The following is a 25,124-nucleotide window of genomic DNA, read 5'->3' as shown; positions in this document are numbered from 1 at the left end:
ACTTATCTGTCAAATTAAACGAGTTACACACTTGTGTACTCAACATGAGAAGTTGCCTTTGCGGTCTTAATGCAATTTCCACAGTGTGGTGTTACATGTGGCTTACTTGTCTTTACGTCCCAGAAAGCCCTGGAAATCATTGTAGTCCATCTGCAGAGTGTCCAGGGTGTAATATTAAACGTTAGAATTGACTGCCCCACCAGCATAACATCAAGACTGAAAATATGATGTGATATGATTTAAGAGTGTCCCAAGTATCTTATGAATCTTATGACAGTATTCGTGCATATAAGCACTTACTAACCTTGTAATGAGGAGCTCCACAGTCCCCCTGCTGCCCCTGGTCTGGACAGCGTTGCGCAACAACTGAGCACCAGTTGTCTGGGTAAGCAGATCCACCCGAGACCAGACAAGAGGCCATAGTCTCAGTACTGGTTGCCATGTCTTTTGGATATATGGACATATATAAATCGAACTATTAAGATCTTGGTTAAAGTACAACACTTGATGAGCACTGTATAAGATGGGCACTGTATGATCAGAGTAGAATGTGGTTGCTAAGGTGTTGCAACAGCATCGTTATGGTTGTTGGTGGGGTGGTTGGTAGGGTGTTGCTATGATAATTGATGTGGGTGTCGCTATGATTGCTATGGTTGATGCTGACATGTTGCCTGTGATTTGAAAGCACTTTAGTTCAGGGGTTTAGATTGGTATAAAGGGAAAGGATATGAGGTCAAGGCAGATCAGCCATCTACCTGCCACCATAGCAACCGCCTAGTTACATCCTGACAGACAAGTTGCTGACTTTGAAATGGCCCTGATCTCATACAGTATACCTTAGCAGCACTGTAGCAACCACCTGATGTACCATAGCAACCACCTTTAATACCATGGCAACATCCTAGCAACCAATTTGTATAGTACCAAACTCAGTCTTTGTACCAGAGGAGTTGCCATGGAAACTTCATAGCATCACCCTAACAACCAATTTGTATAGGCCGATCATAGAATTATAAGTAATTATCAGCAACAAAGAATCTCACTCTACTGTAAACTATACTGATGCTAAACATATCTTCGTATTGAATATATATATAGAGAGAGAGTTGTATAGAGTAAAATTCATGCGTTTTGCATATGCCATGAATAAGTGCTGTAATCACAGTAACATTTCAACCATGCTTATGAAATGAGTTTCCCAAGTTGTAAGTCGAATAAGTGCAGAAATGTACTGTAAAAATACGCTATACTAATAAACAATATGAATATTTTGATGGATTACTATTCCCTGTCTGTTAGATAACTGCACAACTCTAGACATTACTGAAACGCTAAAGAGGTCAAAAAAGACTGTTGAAAGCTAGGTCTGCATAACCTATGTTGCAAGTTAAAGCCTACAACTAAACAAGATTATTATCAAAGCAATGACACAGAGAGTAACAAAATCCTATAAATCGTTTATTTTTCAACGTTAGCAAAATATGGTTTAGGCAAACAGAATTTCCCCTGTGAAGTCTACTCACTCTGCTTGAGATCGGCGTCAATTTATATCAAACAAACCCAGAAAAGGCGTTGGCCACTGTTTCTGATAGATTACATTCTCCTCGTAGAAATTGACTGACAACTATGATATGTGACTGACCAAAAATAGATTTTCTATTCATTGCCACTGTGGACGTAGTGGAGGCTTTGGAGGGTGGAGCTCATAAAGGAAGCTTCAAGGAGAATACAATATGATTGGATAAAGTTGGGTCTGTGTCATCATCATTTAAAAAAAGGTCCATCAACATAGCACACAGAAATTAGCTGTTCTTTATTGGAACCCTTTTAAAGTCAGGCTATTGGTCAGGAGCGATGATGGAATGAGACATTAGCCAAAGCATTTCCCTGGTAGTTATATCTAGGCTTCATATGTTCCATTGTTATGAGAGAAGAGAGATTAAGGACTACTTTACAACGTTTGATCTCTGTACCAACTATACAATGCGAAGGATACAATGCATCCGCAGATTTGTATTTATTTTTTGGTCCTGGCATTAGTGAGCAAAAAAAACCTCCCTGAAGCAAACAAGGTGAGAAACCATCATAATGTCATAGAAGGAAGAGAGACATGTTTTGAAATAACATGTTTGAATATAAAGCAGGCTACATATGTTGGAGGCTATCCATGACCTTTAAGTAAGGGATAACGGCCGACGAGCTGTCCAGTTCTACGAAGTTAATGGACGCTGCGGGGCAAAGAACACCACGACGCGGAGCGGAGTGGTGTTGCTCCGCAGAAGTCCATTAACTTCGTAGAACTGGACAGCTCGTCGGCCGTTATCCCGCTAATCTCCGCGTCGTGGTGTTCTTTGCCCCGCAGCGTCATTAACTTCGTAGAACTGGACAGCTCGTCGGCCGTTATCCCTTACTTGTCTGTCTTCTCTGTAGATAGTTAAAGAAACTGTGTTGAATCATTTACAGATTTTCTTCATTGAGCGGTGGATGGTTTACCAGCTTCAGCCACCCTGGTATGATACTGTATGATTTTCTGCCATGGTAAATCACGTAGTACCCAATTTTATGAGTTCACCATAGTTTATTACAGTTTAACAGTTACCATGGTCAAAATTCATAACACTGGAACTGTTCCCCGTTTTCATTTCATATAAAAAAAAGCATTTTAATGATATATTGACCAAACTGTTAAGGTCCCAGGTTTCTTATAAAAGACACTGTTGTCACTCACTCCCGTCTAGTTAAAGGCTGAAACTTACATCTTTGTATACCGGTTAGCTATCTTTGATGAAGCTGCAGTCCAGTGTGGACATATTGTGATGCATCACCAGACAAAATCGTATTCAGTTTACCACCTCCCCATAGTCTAGTAGTCCTACATGTAAGCTACAATTTCTCAACTCCAAGGCAATTTGGAGGACAATATGGCTGACAGGCAGCACATTCTGCACTATCCCCAAAACCAGCAACATCAGCCTGTGTGTTCAGCACAAGAGGGGACTTAGCCCCAGTATCATGAGAGGATGTGAAGAAAGTCCATAGCCATAAAGCTTCTTTTGCTGGAACAAATACCTCTGTTTTTAGCCGCAGACATATAAGAAGGGAGGGTATATGACGGTCTCGCCGACCCCTCCCCCACATCTATACATGTTCTCCACGTCAAATCTCCACCTGTCACCTCTCCATTCAACCGTTGGCCTGCTGCCTCAGTGGAAAAAAAACCTTGCCCAAGCATCGTGGCGATCCTGGCAACGTAACACACCCGTTAAAGTGGACTGAGTTTTTGTGTCTTTTACTGAAATAATGGTCCTACTAGCGTATCTCACTTTGGCTTTGCAAGAGTTAAATTTCATGGCGTGGTGTTTTGAATGTGTACTGTTTTGTTTAAATATAGATGTGTTTATTTGTCCTGACCTTGCTCATCAACGCTGACTAAAAGTTAGTGGTCTGTGCTTTCTATATAAAAATACTACAAAGGGATAAAGACACAAAATAAGTTGCCTACAGCAAATGTGTACAGTAAATTCTTGTCGGGAGCATATCTCTTTAACTAGCACTCTAGACTAGAGCTTTCACAAATGTCATTGATTTGACCAATAGAAACTGTCCATTTTAATGTCCATGTTTCTATTGGTGTTCATTGCCACTACGTAAGAAAATAAAGGTGGAGTTTAGAATAAATATGTCCAATCGTTTACACTATGCAAATTTCATTTGAAAATTTGCCGGGAAATATGAGTTTCGCGGGAGGGTATTTCGCGCGTAAACTGTATCCTTCATTCATTGTTAGCTTCCTGGAGCCATTTTCAGCTCAGGAGGTTGCGCTTCGCTTCAGTCGAACAATCCAAACCATCTGCAGATATGAACGTGTAATGTGCGGACAAATGTTGACATATCGGTAGTTAGGACGATAGTCTAATGTTGGCCGTGAATATTGGCAACAAAATCGCGACGGATTCGGAGATACAAAGGTTTAAACTAGGGAAGGGACAAAGGGTTTCCGAGTCAACAAAGATGAGAAGAGGGATAACATCAGTCACGGAGAAAGTGATTATAACAGGGGTTGGCAGCTCTTCGCTCGATAAAAGCGTAGTTTTGACAGCATTATCCGATCGCTTAACATCTACTCTCCCTACTACCACTTACATACACATAATAACCCCGCCGCCCACTATTTCTCAGACTTCCAATGTCTGCCTGTCTGAATCTTCGAATGGCAATTTGTATTCTACTCCTCACGGAGCTTCACTCGGAGCCGGACAGCGACCAGCTTTAGGACGTCCACCGGTAATTTTCCCTGTGACTGTCTTATAAAGTGCAACGATTCATTTGATGCTCGTTGGCTATCAGCTAACGTTAATACTTTGTAGCAACTGCCTTAGCCATGTTTGCTAGCTAGCAATAGCTTTAGGAACAAGCCCGAACATGACACGATGCACTATCTCTTAGCTAGCTATTGTGGGCTGTTTTGAGTTATTTCCTGTCCCTATAATTCCACTTGGCTCATGCTTCTATTTGTAGAGGACTTGTGGTAGGTAGGGGACTTCAGTGGCTAGTTGCCGGGTTCAAGTTATATCCACCAAGATTGTTCTATTAGCTTGCTAGCTATCTTATTTCAACCCCCCCTCCCTACCCCCAGTGACCATATAAGGGGTCACACCCGAATGGGAAAAGGTCAGTGTTGAACTTATCGATCTAATGTGTCTTTCTTTTTCTCTAGCACAATGTATGATCATGACCGTAGTGGGGTTGTTAATGGTTGTGGGTCAGGCTTATAATGACAGAACAGAAAGCACTGTAATGGAATAAACAAGGGCCTTGCGCGTGTGCAGGTCTGGAGGGGGAAGGGAAAAAGCCAGATTGCTCACAGCCGCACAGTTGAGCAATAGCCCTGTGCGAGGAACAAGTAATCGTCCTAAAGCTTCTCTGCGCATGGACACTAATGGATATTAAATCACGTTGCAGCCTCAGTCGCAGTTTCAAACGCTTGGTTGTTCCTACCATGTCTGTAAAGGGAGACACTACATTGTTGTCAAAGGCAAGAAATAGACACTGCCATGCCCAGAGCAAGTAGCCAACGCAAGGTGAAGCACCAGACCCCCGCTAGTCTGGCAGCCCACACACCACGCGGCTGGGTAGCGAACCACGAGTTTAGGCTGGGATCTTTGTCGGCCAACCTCACCTCGATTTTCCACTATGTGTACTGGGAATTTCTTGCCACATCAATGCCAATGGACTTGTAGTGCCAACTGTGAGCAACTAGCCAACATGAACTAACCTGCATTCACTTCAAAATGCATGAGCATTTCACTATCAGTTTTCTAAATAGATACTAGCTGCAGTGGGAATATGATCACATAAAATAACTCCTTATTGCAAGGTGTTGAAATCAAAAGTGGCATTTGTCATTTGTGGTTGTATTCATAGTCCCACCATGGAAAAACCAGTGTATAGACAGAAGACTTGACTTAAACAGATCAAAGGGTAAACCAATGGGTTGAGGTGGTTATAAGGTCTTCCGTGCAACTGCTGTTGATGTGCTCAAACACTGTTGTCTTGCGAAGGGTGGGTTTAACATATTCCCCTACCTGTAAAATCTGTAAACAAATATAAAGACTCTGATGGCAAAAAGAGAGGACATCCTGATGGACTGGATTCTTTGGGAGTGTGTTGTGGGTGTGTTGAGTGTCCTCTAAGGTCATGGAAGTGCCCTTGTAGGCAATATAAGCCTGTTGATGACGGAAGTCCTAGTTAAAAGACTTCAGCCTCAACATTTTCTTAAACGACTGAAGAATGCAGTAGAGCTTGATGTGCATGCCCTGGATGCTCCCTGTGCTCTTTAGGTACATAATTAGACAAGTCAGGAGTTGAAGCGTTGGTTCTTGGGCAGGTGGTGTCTCATCTTTTGGACTGTTCGTGAAAGAGCTGTCTATTTAATACTTCACTGCCTCAGTAATGATTTAATACTTGTACAGCTCAGCTCAGTTGTTGCCCAGGTGATGAAGAGGGGGGAGAGCGTTTTATATACTTTGAGGAAGGGCTTTTCATTTGCGAAAGGGGAATTATGCGGGTTATGGGTCATCTCTACCTTACGTTTAGGGTGTTTGTTATTCCAAGGTCTCCTTTTATGTGATATCTAATCTAGATGTTCAATCTCACCACTCCTTATTTTCCTTACTCAGACCTGCAAGGTGATGCCTTTCAATTTTTTTTTTATCTGAGCAAAAAACAAATTCTCATTCACAATGTTCTAGATCTCAACAAACATATGGAGGAATTCCAAACCACATGTCATACACAATGACTATTTTTCAATGCAAAATGCATAAACCAAATCTCATGTCATCAGACCGACGGGGGATCCCCAGGTTTGCATACACACCAACACTGTTTGTGTGTTCCCCAGGCTAAGAGGCGGCTGGCGTTGGACGATGCGGACCAGTTCCCCACCACTCAACTGGCCCCGGCCCCCAGGGGGAGAGATAGCCAGGGAGGGGCCATCATCAAGCCCAATAAAAGTACAAGAGGCTAATTGTTTTATACCTGGCTTTTTAAATACCTTTGCAAGAACTTATAACTAAAGAGATGTACATGTACTCTGTTAACGGATGCTTTTGTCCAAAGGGTGGTACTGAGCCATTTTCATTAGTAGCCTATGTGTGCTTCCTGGAATCGCGCCCATAATTCTGGTGTCGGCACTTTGCTCTTTTTGGTGTCTCCACCAGTTACGAAATGAATAAATCGAACAATAATGATTTTTACAGTTTTACAATTTACCTCCCTGTTTAAATGATGTTATATATGCTCATTGATATGTACAGACTGTAAATATATACATACATTTAGGCTTACCTGCCAGGATAAGTCATGAAATGGCATGAGGATAAATGCTCACTATTTAGGTTTGTCAGGTGGATGGCGTTTGATTGTCACATAGGACTAGGGAGGCTACAGCATATATGATGGTTGTAATAAAAAGGGTGTCCTTGTCATAAGGCTTGCTCTGCGACTGCTGTGTGAATCTGTATGAAAATGACCATGTGCTGACGTGTCTGTGCAGCTCCCAAGTCTCCGACGGACAAGGAGAAGTCACGGTACGACACGTCTCTGGGTCTCCTCACCAAGAAGTTCCTGCAGCTGCTGAGCCAGTCGCCCGACGGCGTGGTGGACCTGAACTGGGCGGCCGAGACGCTCAGCGTCCAGAAGCGGCGTCTCTATGACATCACCAACGTCCTGGAGGGCGTGCACCTCGTCAAGAAGAAGTCCAAAAACAACATCCAGTGGATGTACGTGAGGCCCACACAGGGCCCTAACCCAGCCTGCTCAGACATGCCCTCAGCACCACGGTTAAACTGTTTGATTCACTGCCTGGGTCCTGTCCACTCTTCACTGTTGACATAACTCATAGCTGAGTATTACCATAGTATACATTGTTAGTTAGCAAAACCTGTTCATAACAGAAACCCAAACGAGTGACAAGAAATTATTTTTGCAGTAGCATGCTTTTATAAGCTTCAAGTGCTCAGACAACCTCTTTGCAGGCTATATCTCTCTAGCCAGGGCTTAGAAAAACACTTGTGCCCCCGGAATGCGTCACTACAGTTAAACATTAAATCCATGCACTCCTTGAGAAGAAAGTTAAACACAAGTCTGATAAGGGAGCTTGTTTATACTTTTTCTATGGGTCAATAAAGCTTGGTTGTTTGTGTCTGAAGGTCAACACCATGGTTATGATGAGAAGACATGCACAAGTGGGAGCTACTTGTTGATGATTCCCACTTGAAGCAAATGAACCCCCATCGGGCTCTCAATGCTTTGCATGGCACATAAACCACAGATATAGCTGCTTTCCATCTAAGCTGGGAAGTTGGAATTTCCGAGTTATGGGTCTGTAATTTCTACCGGAATGCCCCCCCCAAAGTCAGATTTATGACTCGGAAAGTCGTACAAACCTCACCAACTCCAACTGCAGAGTCCACAGTGGCTACTCCTCTAAAGTGTGGACGCTTCGCTAATATACTTTATTAGAGCCTCTGTCTGATTTCTGTCTCATTAAATCAGCAGTACACATAGTTCTGTCCTACTTCTGGCTGTGGACATTTTCCTATGGTGTTGGTATGCCAGAAATACAGAGCATCTGGTAAAAATTGCTAACAACAATTGGTATTGCATTTGTTTGCCGACTTGTACTGCAACGCGGTTAACATGACTCTGAGATCCAAATTCCAAGTTAAATGGAACACAGCATAAGTAGCTGTCACTGCATCACAACCGAAAAGTCCTGAGAGCTTAATGATTCCCCGGCACCATGCTGGCACCTTCAATGACTTGTACTGTTTTAACGATGGAGTCTTCTTTACTCCAGGGACTTTAATAGATGTAGACAGGGGGTGTTGTGTATAATGGGCAGGCTCAGAACAGGCGTGTGTGTGTGTGTGTGTGTGTGTGTGTGTGTGTGTGTGTGTGTGTTGTTTTTTTAATTTGTTCCTGGCACTGTTCTAAACATGAACTGCACTGGCCTGACTGTGTGTCTGTCCCTCTCTCCTGCAGGGGCTGTAACCTGGCGGAGGCGGGGGGTGCTGGGACCGAGAGGCAGGCCCTGAACAGTGAGCTGGCCCGACTCCACCAGGAGGAGCTCCGGCTGGACCAGCTAATCACCAGTTGCACCCAGGAGGCCAAGCAAATGACAGAGGCCCCCGCCAACCAGAAATATCCAATCATACCACCATTTTAGAATGGGGGGGGGGGGGAGTTGCAGGCAGGACACACAGGAAGAGATTTTTTTAGAATGTCTCACTCATCACCATGGCAGTACAACCATCTGTTTAGTTTCCTGTTTATGTCAAAGAGGAAGGGAGCCAGGCAGAATTTGAAGTTTTGAGAGCCTTACTCTTCTGTATACGTGAAAGCAGACACAACATTCAAATACTGACTTCGGAGAAGTAGATGAGCAGAGCCAGGCTAGAGAATACGGCCCAGTCTAAAGAATATTTTCTACCAGTATTGAGAGCGAGAGAGAAAATGTCTACATTTCACCTGACAGTTAGTGTGTGAAGTGTTACAATTGTGAAGGGTGTGTAAAGTTTGCCCAGTTCACTTGTAATATGCAGCCAGTCCAGTGGTGCTGATTGTCTGTCAGTGAGTCCAGCCCGAGTGTTTTTGTCCTTAACCTCCTTCACGCTGGCGTATGTGACGTACGAGGATCTCCGGCACATCAACAGTCTGAGGGATCAGACGGTCATCGTGGTGAAGGCGCCACCAGACACCAAACTAGAGGTGCCGGACCCAGAGCAGGTGAGCCACACACGGGAACAGAGAGATGGGTGCCGTCCAGGTAGAGGTGGTTGCAGGGAGGGCAGTGCGTTCCAGTCATTACCCAGGCCCCTTACCCCGCAAGCTTAAAGGTAGAACTCGATGTTGCTTATGGCTGCATAACAAAATGCTTCACATTTGCTTTGTGATCTTGCCGTTCAAAAAGAATGTGACATGTTGGTTCAGTACAATACAATGAATTCATTGTTCTGGGCTCAGGTTGTGAAAGATATTCCCACTGATTTTCATCTAATGTTTTCTGATTCTAGAATTTACAGGTCCACCTGACTAGCACCAAGGGACCCATCGATGTCTTCCTGTGTCCAGACGAGAGTGAGGTGGACAGCCCTATCAAAGGTGGCGGCCAGAGCAGTAGTTCCTCTACTACTTTCATGAGGGTGTCAGACGGTAAGTGGGTATCAGGTGGTTTGGCCTGTTCTGATGCATGTATATCCACCCACCCGCGCGTGCGTGTTTTTATAGGCATGGATGACATGATGGCTCTGAAATCCATGCCTTTAAGGGCACTCTTCACGGAGTAAAGCCTTGGGTATTTCAGTTGAACTTTCAGTTGGTATTTCAGAGCAGATGAGAACTGCATAGGTTCTTTCTGTTTCCCTAGACATTGTTGTCAATGATGCCACCGGCAACTTGTTTACTTCTGGTGCTTTGCCGGATTAGTTTATACCTGGCTTAACACTACTGTTCTGCTGTTTCCCTCCCTCCCTGCAGATGGCGACAAAGGGAGCTCGTCTCCAGCCGTTGCTGTGACTAACCTGTCCCCCATCGACTCACCCTTCACCAGCCTGCTGCTGCAGACGGAGGATCAAAACCCGTCAAACGACCTCTCCTTTCTCAGCCTGTCCCCCCCGCTGCTTCAGGACGACTACCTGCTCGATCCTGATGAGAGTGTGGGCGTCAGCGACCTTTTCGACACCTACAACCTAGACAAGCTGCCTCTGGACCTCCTGCTGTGCAACTGACCATATGAAGCTGCAGTAGCACCGCTCAGCCAGCAGGGGGGCAATGGAGTCAACTCTGCCTCGTACTGTCTATCTGCCAAGTTATCACTTTTGACAGCCAGTGGTGTCAGAGTTCCTGAGAACTCTTGGATCAACTATGATTATTACCACCTAAAGCCAATACCAATCAGTACATATTAGCCCTGAAACAAGTGGCCAATGTGCACACCATCACGTTTATCAGAAGACTGCAGATCAATGGGCCTCTTTATTTGCCTGCTGGGGAGCCACTTCCGGTGTTCAGCTGAGCCAGTTCTTACCTGAGGGAGATAATGGTCTGGAGCGTTATTATGATTATTATTGGATGTATTATAAGCAGAAGACCACTCGAGACTAATGGGGTCTCTGTGGTATATTGCCATGGCTTTCTCCCATGGAAACATAGGGTATTGGTGGCGTGTTTGTGTGTGTGTGTGTGTGTGTGTGTGTGTGTGTGTTTTTGGATCAGCAGGAGAGCTTTCCTGTTTCTCTGCATCTTGTCATGTACAGCTGCACATTTGTGCATTATGATTTGAGACCGATGCACAACCAAGATCACTCCTCCCTAGTGGTCTGAGCTATACCTGATCACACGGAGCACAGAAAGTGCACTTCAAGTTTCCCCCGGGCTCTCTGGTTCCTCAAAGGACTTGCTTGCATGCTTAACCAACGAGCACATACACACTCACACATGCTATGGCTAGCGTTTCCAGCCTGGATGACCTGTGTCTGAAGTGAGCGCCCAGCTTGGTGTGCTTGCATTGAAAGGTGCCTTAACCCTCCCCGGAGCTCAGGGCATCGGCAGGACACCCCATCCCCCCCCCCCCCCCCCCCCCCCCCCCCTCTATCCCCCCTGGTTAATATGTGTACCTGGGCTGCTAAGTAGCGTTGCCAAGCTGCACCCATGGATGGTCCCTGTTAGCGTGTGTGCTGATGTTGAAAGTGGCTCTTGTTTTGATGTTTTTCTATGTGAAAAAGTTGTTTCAAGAAAGCATTGTTTTTGTCTCAGATGCTCTCTGATGGGTTGATACAAATGAAATGAAATGAGTCTAATTTGAAAAAGCAATATTGAAGTATGTGATGGCACATACTAATGACTGGTCCACATGTGTGTCTGTTACATTGATAGGACACCATGCCCCCCCCCCCCCCCCACAAAACGTCTTAACCTGCGGTGAACATAAGTTATGTTCTCAGCTCTGATGTTTACCCGTCTCATCTTTTCAAAATGGCTGGACCTGATATTAGGAAGGAGAGTGATTTTACGTAAATGCACTTTATACTGCTTTCTGTCCCTAGCAGGGAGCCATCCCTGTTTAACCACATAGCCATAAAAGGAAGGCAGGACTTCCTTCTTCCCTTGCAGGCTAATTTTCTGTCTCTTTTATGAAGAACATTTTGAAAGGTATTCCCTAAACACAAAAGGGTTTCAAAATCATTGAAATTGCATATGCTTGTCCATTCTGTCAGCTTAGAATTTATTTATGTTCCATAAATAAGTGATTTTCTAATATATCTGCCATTTGAATACAGCATTGTCTAAATGAAAGTGTGTGTTTGCATATGTGTGTGTGTTCAGAAGTTTGTGTCTTTTGAAATGTTGCCTATATGCTGAGTAAATAAATTAAGAACCAAGTGGAGTTTTTTTCCATGCAATATTCAGCTTCGGGGCTTCCGCTTACTTTTATATCAGTTATATACTTTTATTTGGTTATCACGTGTAACCGTGTCAGAGTTAACTGCAGGAGAAGTAGATTTTGTCAGTGGCCTAATTGCACCCTTCATGATCCACACAGGATCATGGCCTGATGAAAGAGCGTTTTAAGCTGCAAGATTGCAATGTCCTCAGTTTAACCAGTGTATTTGCAGTCAATTAAAGCCACTCTTTCTCTTGAGAGTAAGTATAAGCATTTTTTTTTTCTTTCTGTTGGATTTGTAAGGCTGTACTGGTCATATGGGTGGATCTAGTAGCTGTTGGGAGACAAGCAAGTGGTTGCTGATCAGAGGTGTCAGAGCAGCATAGCAGCCTGTCGTCACAGTACTTGTGCACCGTTCACGTGTAGAAACAGTGCCTTTGAACCTCCTCTCAAAGCAAACCAATGCTGTGCGTTCTCTCACCTCAATCCTGCAACTGCTGTAGATTATCCAGCTACTGCTGTCAGTGTAGCTGATATGTGAAGTACAGGAAACAATCAACATAACAGGAAAATATCACATCAGACATTTTATCCTGTTGCTGCTATCGATATTAGTTGTAAAATAAATTAAACTATACTACAATGCTAACAATAAATAATAATATAGCCGTGTGAGTAGGGCTGAAACTCAACGAGAGATTGACCTAACCTTACTAAAAAGATGTTTTTGTACAAACCATGATTTCTGATTCTATGGTACTAGAATTGATTTGGTATCCAATCTGTAAAAAGCGTACTACTTGGAACTCATTGATGAATGGTGTGAGGTAGAGTTCTGTGTAGTCCTCTGCAAGGGGAAGCTGAGGCGCTGCCCATATCCCTGTAAATGTCAGCCAAATCGTAATAATATACTCCAACCCTAACTCTGCATGCAAAGGCCAGTCTCAGTTCTCACAGGTGTTAGTCGTGACTCGTTGCCCTTTGGGTATTTTTGCAATGGAACGGCTAAACAGATCTAGACTGCTGCTGTGTGTGTATGACCTGACCTTTGTGTTCTTTGTTCTAAAATGGTGTGTGAGTGTTCTTCAGCATGGCTGATGCATAAGCTGCTGAAGCGGACAGCAGAGTTGGATGGATGTCAGGTTTGTCATTTGAAAAACATGTGAGATGATTTTAGGATTTTTGATGCAAGTGCATGGGGGGAAATTCATCTCTAAATGCTCCAGTATTTTATATTTTACAGTAATGTGAGTGTGTATTTAAAAATTATGTATTTTATATTCATTGTCATTAACCATTAAAGGACAATTTCACAAAATAGATGTGTATTTCGTTCACATTGAGTGATACTCAATCAATGCACTGTTGTTGATACTTATATTTTAAATATGAATTCTAAGAGTTACTCGGACATTTAACTTGGGGGAATGTAGAATCTCCCTTCCATTTCCTTACATAACTTATCATTGTATGACGGCGCATCACCCACTTAGCATCCATGATTTTCAAGATAGCAACTTGGTGAGACTCTATTGAAGTACTCTAGTCCGTTGCGCGCAAACCTCTGAAAAGAAGGCACAATCATGCTCATAAATTGCACTTCTGAATGGAAAAAAACCCCACTTCTCCCTGATCTTAGAAAACGTGAAATCCAAGCTGAGTGAATGGTTCACTATTTTGTTTTCGAAAGAACTTGTTTCACTCTGTTGTCTTGCCGAGCAGAGTACTCCGTTTCAAAGCTTGGCATTATCAGCTCAAATAATATTAACCAAGTGTTGTAAAACAAAGGTTAAACGTCCCTTATATTCACAGTTGCCTATTCATGTATGGCAGTACGAAACGCCTTCTATGAGATATTTGTCCCATTTAGTGAGCTGTAGTTCACACGAGGTCATAGGTTGTTTCCAAGATGGCGGAAAGTTAACCAAAATACCGTTAGCATAAGAAAGTTTGGATCTTTAAATCAAGATTAACAACCAGTCAGCGAAGTCCAGACAGTTTTGGAGAGCAGAGCATAACTTGTTATACCGGTAAGGGTGATAACGCTGGCTTTCTTCGCCTTATCTATAAACGTAACAACACGTGGGTCATTGCTCATGCCCATGCTAGTCCACTAACACCTGAAGTTGTCAAACTTTAAGCCATGCTGTCACTTTGGTATATTAGTTTGTGTTTTGAAAGTAAGGTTAAACAGTTACATTCCGATTTAGTCTAACTATTTACAGTTGTTTACGCTACAGTTACATAATCCAACCTGAGGCAGAAGCGATATTAGCTATTTTAGCATATTAGCTTAGAAAACATTGAGTACCCTAATGCCATGACCGTGTTGCCGCTCATTTTAATTGGAGAGACAATCTTTGCCTAAATTCCAATATAAACTAGATCCCCGTGTCATTTCAGTAGGGTCTGACAGTATTTTCAGAAACCCAATCATGCCTTTTTTAATATTGTAAGGTTAGCGTAAGACTAGGAACTAAAAATGGTTTACATTATACAGGTAATCACAGTCAAGTTGCACTTTCCAGCTAAAATACGTACTTATTTACTCGCATCTAGGGTTAGTTACTCATTAACACGTATTTTTGATTATTGGTCTGATAAGTAAACTGAAAAACACCAGATACTGGGTGGCAGTCACCTAGTAGTGACACAGGTTGACTAATGTTTGATGTTGTACCCAAAGATCATGCCGTCTGCTTGTGACCTCATCATTGATGACATTGAGGACATGGTGTCCGCAAACGACCCTACACCAAATGAGCGCCAGTTCGCCAGGAAAAACGTTGTCCCGCGATCCCGGAGACGTAAGCAGGATCAGCAGACGACGGAAGAATTACAGACAGACAGGTAAGGAACTGGCTCTCTTAAAGCCTGTAAGAGAGCCAGTGAGATGATGAGCAAAAAGTACAGGAGGAAAATGAAGATTAGAGATGGTTGATGGTCACGTCCTAGAGGGAGATGAGAAGCATTAGTATTAAAAGCCACGGCAACACCTAGTAGGCCTACCCTTGCCAAGTGGCTTTAAAGAGTGAGCATAATGGATACAGTCTAAACTGTATTGCTCTTCATTAACATGGCTGGGAAACGGCAAAAAGAAACACCCCTCCCACTATTTTAGACTGAGTACTTTGTTGAATCCCCATTAGTAGTTCTGCTAAATAAATATGCACACTTGTAGCATCAGCAGTCAGTGTTATGCAATGTAGGGTGTTAATAACAATGATATATTATATTATTGTTACAATCACTGTTTCTCCTCAAACTGCTATTACTACTAAAAATTGCAGTGACAGATGAAGTAATTTAGAGACCAGCAGCAACGATGATTTTGTAATGTGTCAAAGAAGGCTGATGACCTTCATACAGACACTCTGCCTTACCCAGAACTGTTTGTTGTGTGAACCTGAGAGATTCCAAATTAAAATTTTGAATTACACCATCTAGTGTTATTGTCTAATTATACCACCTAGTGTTGGAAATGTATCTAGGTTTTGCTAGAGGCAATGCCAGACTTGAAGGACATTTGTGATGTTTAGGTGAGCAGATGTTTTTCCAGTTGTAAACCCCGTTCTGTTCCTTAAGCTTATGTTTAAAGCACTCCAACGTACTACAACCAAACAGAGTTTCTCTTTTTGAGACTGAAATGAAATTAACGGAAAGGGGCAGTTGAAACACTTGAAAGCTGAGTTCTGCTTCTGAGTGCACAGTGAGAGCATACAGTGAGCTAGGTGTAGTCCCACAATCCCACACTGCACAGTTCAATAACTACTGTGACCGAATGTGAAAGTTGCAAGACCGACAGTTTAAGGTGAAACTGAGGGAATTATGCTAGTCTTTGTGACGGTGACAATGATGTTACAGCTGGCTTGTAGACCACATAGATGGACAAGAAAGTCTTAGTAAAAGATGTTGATGGCATTGAAGGAATATTGCTCAGCATCACCTTGACCTTTGACCTGGTCCTGCCCTCTGCAGTGTTATCCCCGGCACACAGAAGATCTGGATGCGGACGTGGGGCTGCTCACACAACAGCTCGGACGGGGAGTACATGGCTGGCCAGCTGGCTGCCAGCGGCTACAAGATGACAGGTGAGCGCAGCTTCTCACAGGTAGACTCACCTGTCCACACGTAGACTCACCTCTCCACAGCTGATAACCTGACCGCTGTGAGGGCAGCACAGGTGAGCGCAGCTTCTCACAGGTAGACTCACAACACAACACATGTCAACACGTGTCCACAGGTGATAGCCTGACAGCTGTAAGGGCAGCACAGGTGACCTCAGCATGGCTGGATAACTCCCCACAGGGGGGTGGGGGGAATCTATTGAGGTGATTTTATTAGTTTTATTTTCAAAAGGTAAAAAAAACAAGAGCGGTAAGCTCACCTGTCCACAGGTGGGATGTGTCAGCGCTTTTGCAAAGACTTGGTAGCACGGGTTAAGTTTATTTCACAGATGAATTCACTGGCTATAGACACCAGACCAGCTAAAGGTGGAGAGGCTGCTGAGAGGCCTTGTCTAAGGCTGTGTTTAATGTGCACGCTGTGCAAGGCTGCAAAAAAAACAACAGTTATACCACGTGTTCTGTAGTGTTTTTTGTTTTGTTTTTACACACCTCTTTCCTGATTGTTCTTAGAAATTGATTATGCCAGTGATGACGACTTGTACTTCAGGAAAGTAACCACAAGATGGCGGTCAAGGCTTTTGGCTTTTCCTGATGGTTTGTGTGATAGACAGTCTGTATGTGTATGGGACAGGTGACCTAAAGTTCAGGCAGAAGTGGGTTCATGTGTGGTTGTATGACATCTGTAGTTTCAGGGAGTTTCTTGAGCTTGCTCTTCCAGACTACTACTCCCTCTACTCTTTCCCTCCTTTCGGGCCATCGCTGGCGGCTCGGATGTCGTGGCTCTACTGAAATAAACATCAAACTGAATTGTTGCACTGAACCGCTGAGGATCGGGGTTATGAACAGTAAGTCTGGTGTTTACCAGACGAGCAACACACACTCACATATATGCACGTCCATGCATGCACACTCATATCCATACCCATAGCCTACAGCTATAGGACATGTCAACACTTAATTTACCCTGCAGAGCCGTACTACACTTTGAACTGAAGTTACACTGTTGAAGTAGAAGTTCCACTGAACATATAACATTGAAACGAACCACTTCAAGCTTTTGAATTGAACTTACAAACACGCCATATGTAAGTGTGAAACAACAACTACTACAACTATTTGCATCCTATTAAAGTAACACTATGCAACAATTTGACACTTTTTGAAGTATGGTTTTATAGGCAATTCATTTTGGTACCATCTTCAAATTCATTTTAAAAGCATATGTTCATGTGAAGGACAGATAAACACCTGTGTCTTCCCCACTAGCTATCCAAGATATGCCCTATGTAGTTATGTGTAACAGGCTGGAACACCTTGCACAAATAAAAGATAAGCTTACACACACATGACATTTTTTTACTGCCATAACACACAAGTTAGTGTGTTGGCAAGCTTCTATCATTGTCAGCTGGGCTGTTGGTGGTGTTTGCTAGGGTTTTTCATGGCTTTTAGGTAGTTAGCTTACTAGTTTTGGAACAGAACTCCATATTGCTGCTTTAAACAAACCTCCTTGTGCAAAGGTGATGTACATGTCACATCCCTCTAGCTGTTCTCAGAGCTCTTCCACATGCTGTGTGCTTGGCCATGGTGGGGGTGCATCCACAGTTAAGGTGGTGTCAGGTGAAGGGTCTGGTCCAGTTGCAGGTGAGGCGTGAGTGAGTTCTCGGCCACCGCTCTGGACTCCAGACTCTAACCTGGCACGGGTCCAGCCTCGAGCTCACACAGATCTGTTGACGAGCCAGCTGCAGCCTTGGGTACAGTTTTATTCCTGGAAGTGTGCTGAGGTGAGAGGGAGAGACTGAGACTGCGACTGAGAGACTGCGACTGAGAGACTGCGACTTAGAGAGTGAGAGCGTAAGAGGGTGAGAGGGTGAGCGACAGAGAGTGAGAGACTGAGAGTGAGAGACTGAGAGTGAGAGACTGAGAGTGAGAGACTGAGAGTGAGAGACTGAGAGACGGAGACTGAGAGACGGAGACTGAGAGACGGAGACTGAGAGACGGAGACTGAGAGACGGAGACTGAGAGACGGAGAATGAGAGAGTGAGGGACTGCGAGTGAGAGACTGCGAGTGAGAGACTGCGAGTGAGTGAGAGAGATATAAACACTGATGGTTAGAGTAAAGGTGTAATAGACACAAAAAGAGTGATATGAAGGTGAACGAGAAAAAGTGTGTGTGTGTGCAAGAGGGAGGAGATGGGTTGAGGCAAGCAGAAGATACTGTGGTCCTGAATCCCTCCTGCTTTTCTGGCTCATCTCAACTGTCTGAGAGCAATGCAAATCATATGCAAAGCAGACGTTCTCTCTTTCACTCTCTGTGTGTGTGTACAGTGTGTGTGTGGGGGAAATTGTAAGAAAAAGTGTTTTTGTAAGAGTGTATGTGTTTTGAGAGAGATAGAGGCTGCACTTATGTACAAGGACTAGGAAGGGCCTCTGAGTAGAAGTGCAAAAGAGAGTTTGATTAGTTAGTGTAAGTTAGTAGATTTGAGGTAATTAAAGGAGTTGTGTGTGTGTGTGTGTTTAGTGGAGAGTTAGAGGAGTTTGTGAAAGCAGTAGAGTGTGTGTGTGGATGGGTTGGAACAGGTAGGTCTGGTCCTCCTCTGTGTTTGTCTGCCAGTCTCTGTGTGCTTAGGTGTGTGTGTGTGTGTGTGTGTGTGTGTGTGTGTGTGTGTGTGTCTCCCCCCTCCAAATAAGGAGCAGATTGCTACTCTTGTACAGCTGAACAGCTCCATTAAACATACCCTTCAAACATGCGAAAAACTCACACACCCCCACATCTCTTGTTGCCCCCCTCCCTTCCCCTCCCCTCCCGGCTCCAAGCTCATTTCCCCACTCTAGGGAGGGGAGATGAGGTCTACAGCATCAGGGCCTGGCATTGCAGTGGGGCAGGAGGGTGGAGGTGATGGAGGAGTAGAGGCAGACGAGAAGAGGTGCCGAGGAGAAGTGGTGTCTGGCATTACAGCAGGAAGCAGGCCTGTGAAACTGGCTCTAATTGCCCCCGATTCTGACAGCTGTATTTTTCCCTTTAGCAAGCAGAGGCAGGCACAGGTGTCGATTTAACTTTCTCTTTTTAAGTGCCATCCCCTCCTTTCTTTCTTTCTTTCTTTCTTTCTTTTATCACCGTCTCTTTATCCTCTCCCATTTTCTCCATTCATCCCTGCTGTCTCCCCCCTCTTTATCCACCCATTTCTCTCTTTTCTTCCTCTGTAAGTCTTTGTTCTTTCTTTCTCTCTCGTTCGTTCTCTCTCTTTCTCTCTGTTTACTGTTGCAGAGGAAGTGCGTGCCTGTGTAGAGACTAATTGTGCCAGTGCTGTTGTTTGCTGGGTGTGTTTGTCTCTGTGCGGTTGGAAAGACTAGGGTGGTAATTGTAAGCAGGGGCAGGAAATGTGGCCTGTGGTTTTCTCATGTAAGTGGCCCCTCTGGTTCCCCCCACTGAACCACCTCAAAGAGGTGTGTACTCCCAGGACTGCCCGTCCCCCTGTGCCCTCTCATCTGCTGACATTACTCACAGGGAGTGGGGAACAAGGCCCTCTTGGGCAGACTGAAAATGTCTAAGCAACGTTATTTTCATATTTGTGCTAGGAGATGGTGCTGTCTGTTTGGTCATGCAAGTTCTTTCAGCGTCACTAATGACCCGCTATGCGTCGTCTTAGAACTGCTATTCTTCCCTGTCAACCTGTCACATGGGGATTTCATTACTCTCACACACACTCTCTCTCACACACACACTCTCTCTCACACACACACTCTCGCTCTCACACACTCTCGCTCTCACACACTCTCGCTCTCACACACTCTCTCTCTCACACCCACTCTCTCTCTCACACACACACACACGCACACACACACACACACGTGCGCACCCACACAAACTCATGGACTTTCTGTGAGGTCTGTCACCTATCCTTACCTCAGATGGCATTTTGTTGCTCTCCTCCGTCGCTTCTGCTTCCTCTCTGTGTTTGTTTTTGAAACGTAGTTGTTAAACGGACAAACACATACTGCTCTTGTCTCTGAAATGAGCACCAGGTTGTTAATGTTTGTGTAACTCGGTGAATGTATGAATTCAGTTTTTAATCCTGTTTTTGTTTGTGTGCTGAATCCACATTACACACGTCACACTTGCAATTTGTATAATCATAGCGATCTTAACGAGTTTCTCCGTTTCAGCGAATACACCACTGGGTTCATGCAACACCGTCTCTGCACACTGCTCAAAGGGAAATGAGGCTCACCGCTCGGTGCAAACCGTGACTCGCTTCAGCATTGCAAACACTGAGCGAGCTTCCTCTGCACTTCCAGTACAGAAAGGTGTCAGGAGGGGTTTTGAGTTTCTTCTGCACCATACAGAGGAGTTATCTGTTTTGCCACAATGGCTTTTTTTTTGGTTTGGTTCCAAAACCGTGAACCATGACCGACACATTGTGTCACCACGGAATCTTTCAATTAATGCCGTCCATCAAGGATCCTTGCTACCTGCTCTTTGTGTCATCAAAGGCTAGTTTTTGAGTGTTGAAGTTAAAAAAAACCTGTCTCTTTTAAACGTGTTACCATGAAAAAAAAAAACTGTCTCTTTTAATTAAACGTGTTACCTTGAAAAGAAGTGGTGAATTCCTCTTTGCGGGGTCAGGGTGGACAATTATTTCACTCTGGGACTCTTTTGTACCTTCAACTCCACTCCTGATTGGACTGTGGAGAAGAACAGATCTTCTCTTTGAAAATGTTTTTACGGACCACATGCATTTAAGTACACCTTTCATCATGTGGCAGAGGGTCACAAAGTTGAACTACCTTGACAGCTTTTGGTAGACCTTTGGCTTCAGCATAGTCCTGAGTGTATGAGGCCGCCATGTTCTCCAGGGCCTCCAGTGACTTACACACCACTGACACAGCATTGTGAAGTGACAGCCACTTCACTGTATGTGTGCTGGGTAAACTAGCTGTGCAACCCTAACCCTAATCAATGCTGAGTTTAATTCCGATCAGAGTTTTTAACTTCTTTGGGCGACATCGTGTCATAACAGCAGCACCATCAAAAATAACTTCTGCCTTTTTTCCATTGGAGTTCTTCTGTTAGCAATTGCTTCACATTCTCAAAAATAGTGTGTGCTTTTCCATCCACAATTGAGTTTTAATCATGTTGTCATTGATTTACCTTGCATATGTAATGTGTCTCTTCCTGTTTGTTATGTCTGTAGACTGAGCACAGGACCTTTTTAGCACAGCCATGTCAACATCCCCCACAAGTGTACCTACAGTAGCTTGGTGCCTTTCTGGTAGCCCTTATGGTAGCTTCCATAACTTGATGTGTCTGCTAGGAGGACACTTCTTCTACAACTTGATGACCAGTAGCATTAGCAATCACATTCTTCAGTAGCATTAACAGTCGCCTTTCAATGGGCGAAGCACCATACATTTCAACTCATTTTGGTCGCTTATTTCACCGCTGTTATGTTCGCGCCACAGATAGATCCTCAGCCGGTTAGCCTGAAACTTGTCTTTGGACTGCCGCTTCACCTTAGTGATGTTGCGGTTTCCTGTCTGAAGACGCTGAAGATTAACGATGTTCGCGTTGACATCACTAGGACTGCCATTCATTTTGCTTTTGGGTTCATAAACTAGGTCCTGGTGTTCATTTGCTGTGTATGAATGACAAGGAAATGAATGTCTGAGGTTGAAGATCTGTCTGTGTGCTCATTAAACCATGACAAGGCAAGTGAGAAATGAAATACGGTTTGCGTTGACTGACAAGATTCAAGGAAAGAGATCCAAACTGGTGATTTGCAACTGCCAAGTTAACTTCCAAAGGCAATATTTTTTTCTTTTGGTCTTTTTGGAACATTCGATTCTCTCCCTTTTCTCTCCCTGTTACTGCCGATTTCATGTTTTTGTTTTCTATCTCTTTTTTGAAATCTCTTGTGGCCCACCCCACGGCCCCTGTGAGGGAATTGTTTATGTTCCCCCTGCTGTGAAGACCGAGGGGGGTGGGTGTCGTGGGGTGCTGTTTCTTATCGAAAAATCTCCCCCATTATATTTAACCCTTTACCAGGGGTGCAGACTAAATGTGCTGGCTGAGTTTAAATTGGGAGATCACACTTGAAGACCCATTGCGCAGACACACACACACACACACACACACACACACACACACACACACACACTCTCTCCATGTTGGTGTGTGATGGCTGTAGGTCACCGTGGAGAATGCTAGGTAATCAGGTGTGACATCAGGTGGTCTCTCTGCCTGCTGGACTTAATCAGCTCCTGAAATGAGACCTGAAGGGGGTGATGTGTGTGTGTGTGTCTGTCTGTGTGTGTGTGTGTGTGTGAGAGTATTAATGGTATGAATGATGGTAAGGTTGCTGGTAGGACATCATGTTGACTTTTGAAATGGACACAAAGACAAGTTGATTGGTCTCTGAGCCTGTCTGTATCTGTGTGTAAAGGTTTTTGTGTCTGTGTGTTTCTTTGGTACTCGCATGTATACAAAAGCTCACAGTAGCTGCCTAAAGTAATAAAAACATCCTTTTTCATGCCTGTTACTGTGGAAGCCTACTGGCAAATCGGTAACGCAGTTGGAATGAGGTAGATGTGTGTTTTTACCAGGAACCATGAAACCTCTCTTCAGAGCTGGTTGTCTGCTGCAGTTCTCCCGGCATTCAGTAGGGGGCAGTGTTTACCCATGGACTGCTCCCTGGCTCCCTGCTGCTCCACAAGCAGTTAAAGATTTCACAAACGAATTTACGGCTGTGGCGGAAAGCATGATGTCAGACTTGATTTGTGAAAGCACTTGTTAAACAGCATGTAACTTTTGTAGGGGTATCGATGGGCAGAACCAGCTGGTGTTCTGCCTGCATAATGCCCGAGCATAGCCTCTGGAGATACTTTAGAGAGACGCTGAGAGAGAGAAAGAGAAAGAGACTCACAGAGAAGAGATATAAGACTTCTCTTCTAGAGAGGCAGGGCAAAACAGAAATAAATATATGCTGTAAAAGTTTATGTGTATGTCTGTGACTTGTCTCCTTAAAGGGTGAGAGAGGGAATTTCTAAGCAGTAGAGAACCCATTGCCCTTTGTGTTGTGTGTTGAGCCCAGTGGATGATGTCATCTTGTTATGAGTTGTCAAGGTTTGCCCGCAGTACCACTGTCTGCCCATAGATGGCACTGTTTACCCACCATTCTCGGGTCCAACGCATCAACTGATGTATTACCCCCTGCTCGCCAGCCAGGAACTTCATGGAAAGTCAGCAGTGTTTTTTGTAACTGGCGTACGGGAGTGCTGATTTCCATGCCAGGGATCCTGTTGGCTGTAAACACCAACCGCCACAGCGCTCGTGTTTGTTGTGCTTTGGCAGTTTCAGGAAACTAAATCAGGAACTGCTGTAGGGGAAGGATTCTGCCTATGTGTTTGTGACGGAGAGAGGTTTGTGTGTGTGTGTGTGTGTGTGTGTGTGTGTGTGTCGAAACAAAAGCTTTTGCGGACAATGTTAATACTCCCTCTCCGCAAGACAAAATGTTCACGTATAGAGAAGTGATCGTACATACGCATCCTTGAGAGGGCACTGCATCGTGTGTGTGTGTGTGTGTGTGTGTGTGTGGGGGAGAGCTATTGGTATGATAACAGGAGAGAAAGCTGTGGTCATGTGGCTACAAGCGTGTCTTCAGCCAGTAGTATTTTCTGGTGTGTGTGTGTGAGAGAGCGCACGTGTGTGTCTTTGTGGGAGAACGTACACCTTGCGTAGAGCGAAGCCCATTCACAAACTCCTCATCTTCACCAGCGTGTGATTGGCTGACGGACAGTGATGCATTGCCAATGAGAGCGGAGCAGCTGCTGTTGCGCCGCCTCCTCGCCGAACTGGCGTCCTCCAGCGCTCTCACTTCACACACATTCACTCGCACACACACACACACACCCACACACACACACACACACCAACCCTCACACAGAGTCCGCAGCAGCTCCCGACAAGAGTCTGAAGAGGAGCAGGGAGAACGGAACAGGAGAGATGTTCAGACGCCGTGTGATGGCGGGGAGAGGGTGTGAATGTGAGAGGCAGAGAGGGAGAATCGGCAGACTGAACTCGGGATTGTGCAGAGGAGGAGGTCGTCTCTGCCGGCAGATTCTTTAGCTATGGCGAAATTGTAGCCAGAGCTGTGGCGCGGAGAGGATGGCTGTGTGTGTGTGTGTGTGTGTGTGTGTGTGTGTGTGTGTGTGTCTCTCCAAGATGCCTGAGTGTGTGAGGTGGACTAACTAAGGTAGAACCCACTCTCAGTATCTTGCCTCTTGTTCATGCCATCTAAGTAAAGTGGTAGGTGGTATTTGATACACATGTTGTGGCGGTCAGGGAAAGTGTGTGTGTCCCAAAACAATTACAGCGGAATCTAGAACTGAAGGTGGGTTATCCAATTCCCAGGTTGAATATTCCAGGCAGTAGTGTGTCTGCTGCTGTTGGAATGATCCAGGGACCTCGGTCAGAAATCTCAGCTGGATGGATCACATGTAGTATTCCCTTTTGGGATTCCACCGTAGCCAAAATCCTGTTGGCACTGCATTCAGTAGTCTCAGGGCGCTGGGGACATATGGTGGAAAAGTGACTTCATGAATGAAAGAGTTGAAGAATAGTTGCATAGTCCTGCTTTATGTCTTGGAGGATCAAAGGTCTTCACTCAATGGAAGTGTTTGCAGGTGCAGCTTTTTTTTTTTAAAAAGATGAAAAGTTTTGAAATTCGATGACAGTGGTTTGAGGAACCAAAAATTCGGTTAAATTAAAAATGGTATGTCATTTAAGGAAATGGGTGTAGCACAACATCTCTTCGGTTTATCTTAAAATATGTTCATACTCTGAAGTGGAGTTAGATAGATATGTTTCTCTCTGCTGTGCTTATCCTCTGGCTTTACAGTTCCTGTGTGTGTGTGTGTGTGTGTGTGTGTGTGTGTGTGAGGTCTGATGACAGGTAAAGGGGGTGTTTGGGCGGCTGCGGTGTCCTCTGTATCTCTGCTGTGGAGCAGCCCAGCTGCCTGTGGGAGACCCAGTTAGAACACAGAAATGGCTC

The 25,124-nt window shown here is 44.5% G+C and overlaps 2 protein-coding genes across 3 annotated transcripts in view; both read left to right on the top strand.

Moving 5' to 3' along the window:
- The first annotated feature begins 3,848 nt into the window (after positions 1 to 3,848).
- LOC308380109 (transcription factor E2F3-like) lies at positions 3,849 to 11,004 on the top strand. The gene is made up of 7 exons (XM_080857385.1): positions 3,849 to 4,284; positions 6,404 to 6,515; positions 7,058 to 7,283; positions 8,548 to 8,676; positions 9,108 to 9,291; positions 9,579 to 9,717; positions 10,042 to 11,004. Exons 1-7 carry the CDS (start codon positions 3,916 to 3,918, stop codon positions 10,290 to 10,292), a joined length of 1,410 nt encoding a protein of 469 aa, XP_080713511.1. The 5' UTR covers positions 3,849 to 3,915; the 3' UTR covers positions 10,293 to 11,004.
- A 1,871-nt stretch (positions 11,005 to 12,875) lies between these two features.
- cdkal1 (CDK5 regulatory subunit associated protein 1-like 1) overlaps positions 12,876 to 25,124 on the top strand; it is a 250,054-nt gene continuing 237,805 nt past the window's right edge. The window contains exons 1-3 of one of the 2 annotated variants that reach the window (XM_080857466.1): positions 12,876 to 13,089; positions 14,634 to 14,797; positions 15,926 to 16,038. In XM_080857466.1, the coding sequence (XP_080713592.1) occupies positions 13,015 to 13,089; positions 14,634 to 14,797; positions 15,926 to 16,038 (352 nt within the window). In that variant the 5' untranslated portion in view covers positions 12,876 to 13,014. Of the gene's footprint in view, positions 13,090 to 13,844; positions 13,978 to 14,633; positions 14,798 to 15,925; positions 16,039 to 25,124 lie in introns of those variants that run through there. The other variant, XM_080857467.1, reaches the window with a different exon arrangement.

This window comes from Sprattus sprattus (genome assembly GCF_963457725.1).
Source record: "Sprattus sprattus genome assembly, chromosome: 19".
Taxonomy (NCBI): Eukaryota; Metazoa; Chordata; class Actinopteri; order Clupeiformes; family Clupeidae; genus Sprattus; species Sprattus sprattus.
This window is presented reverse-complemented; position numbering and strand designations above follow the sequence as displayed.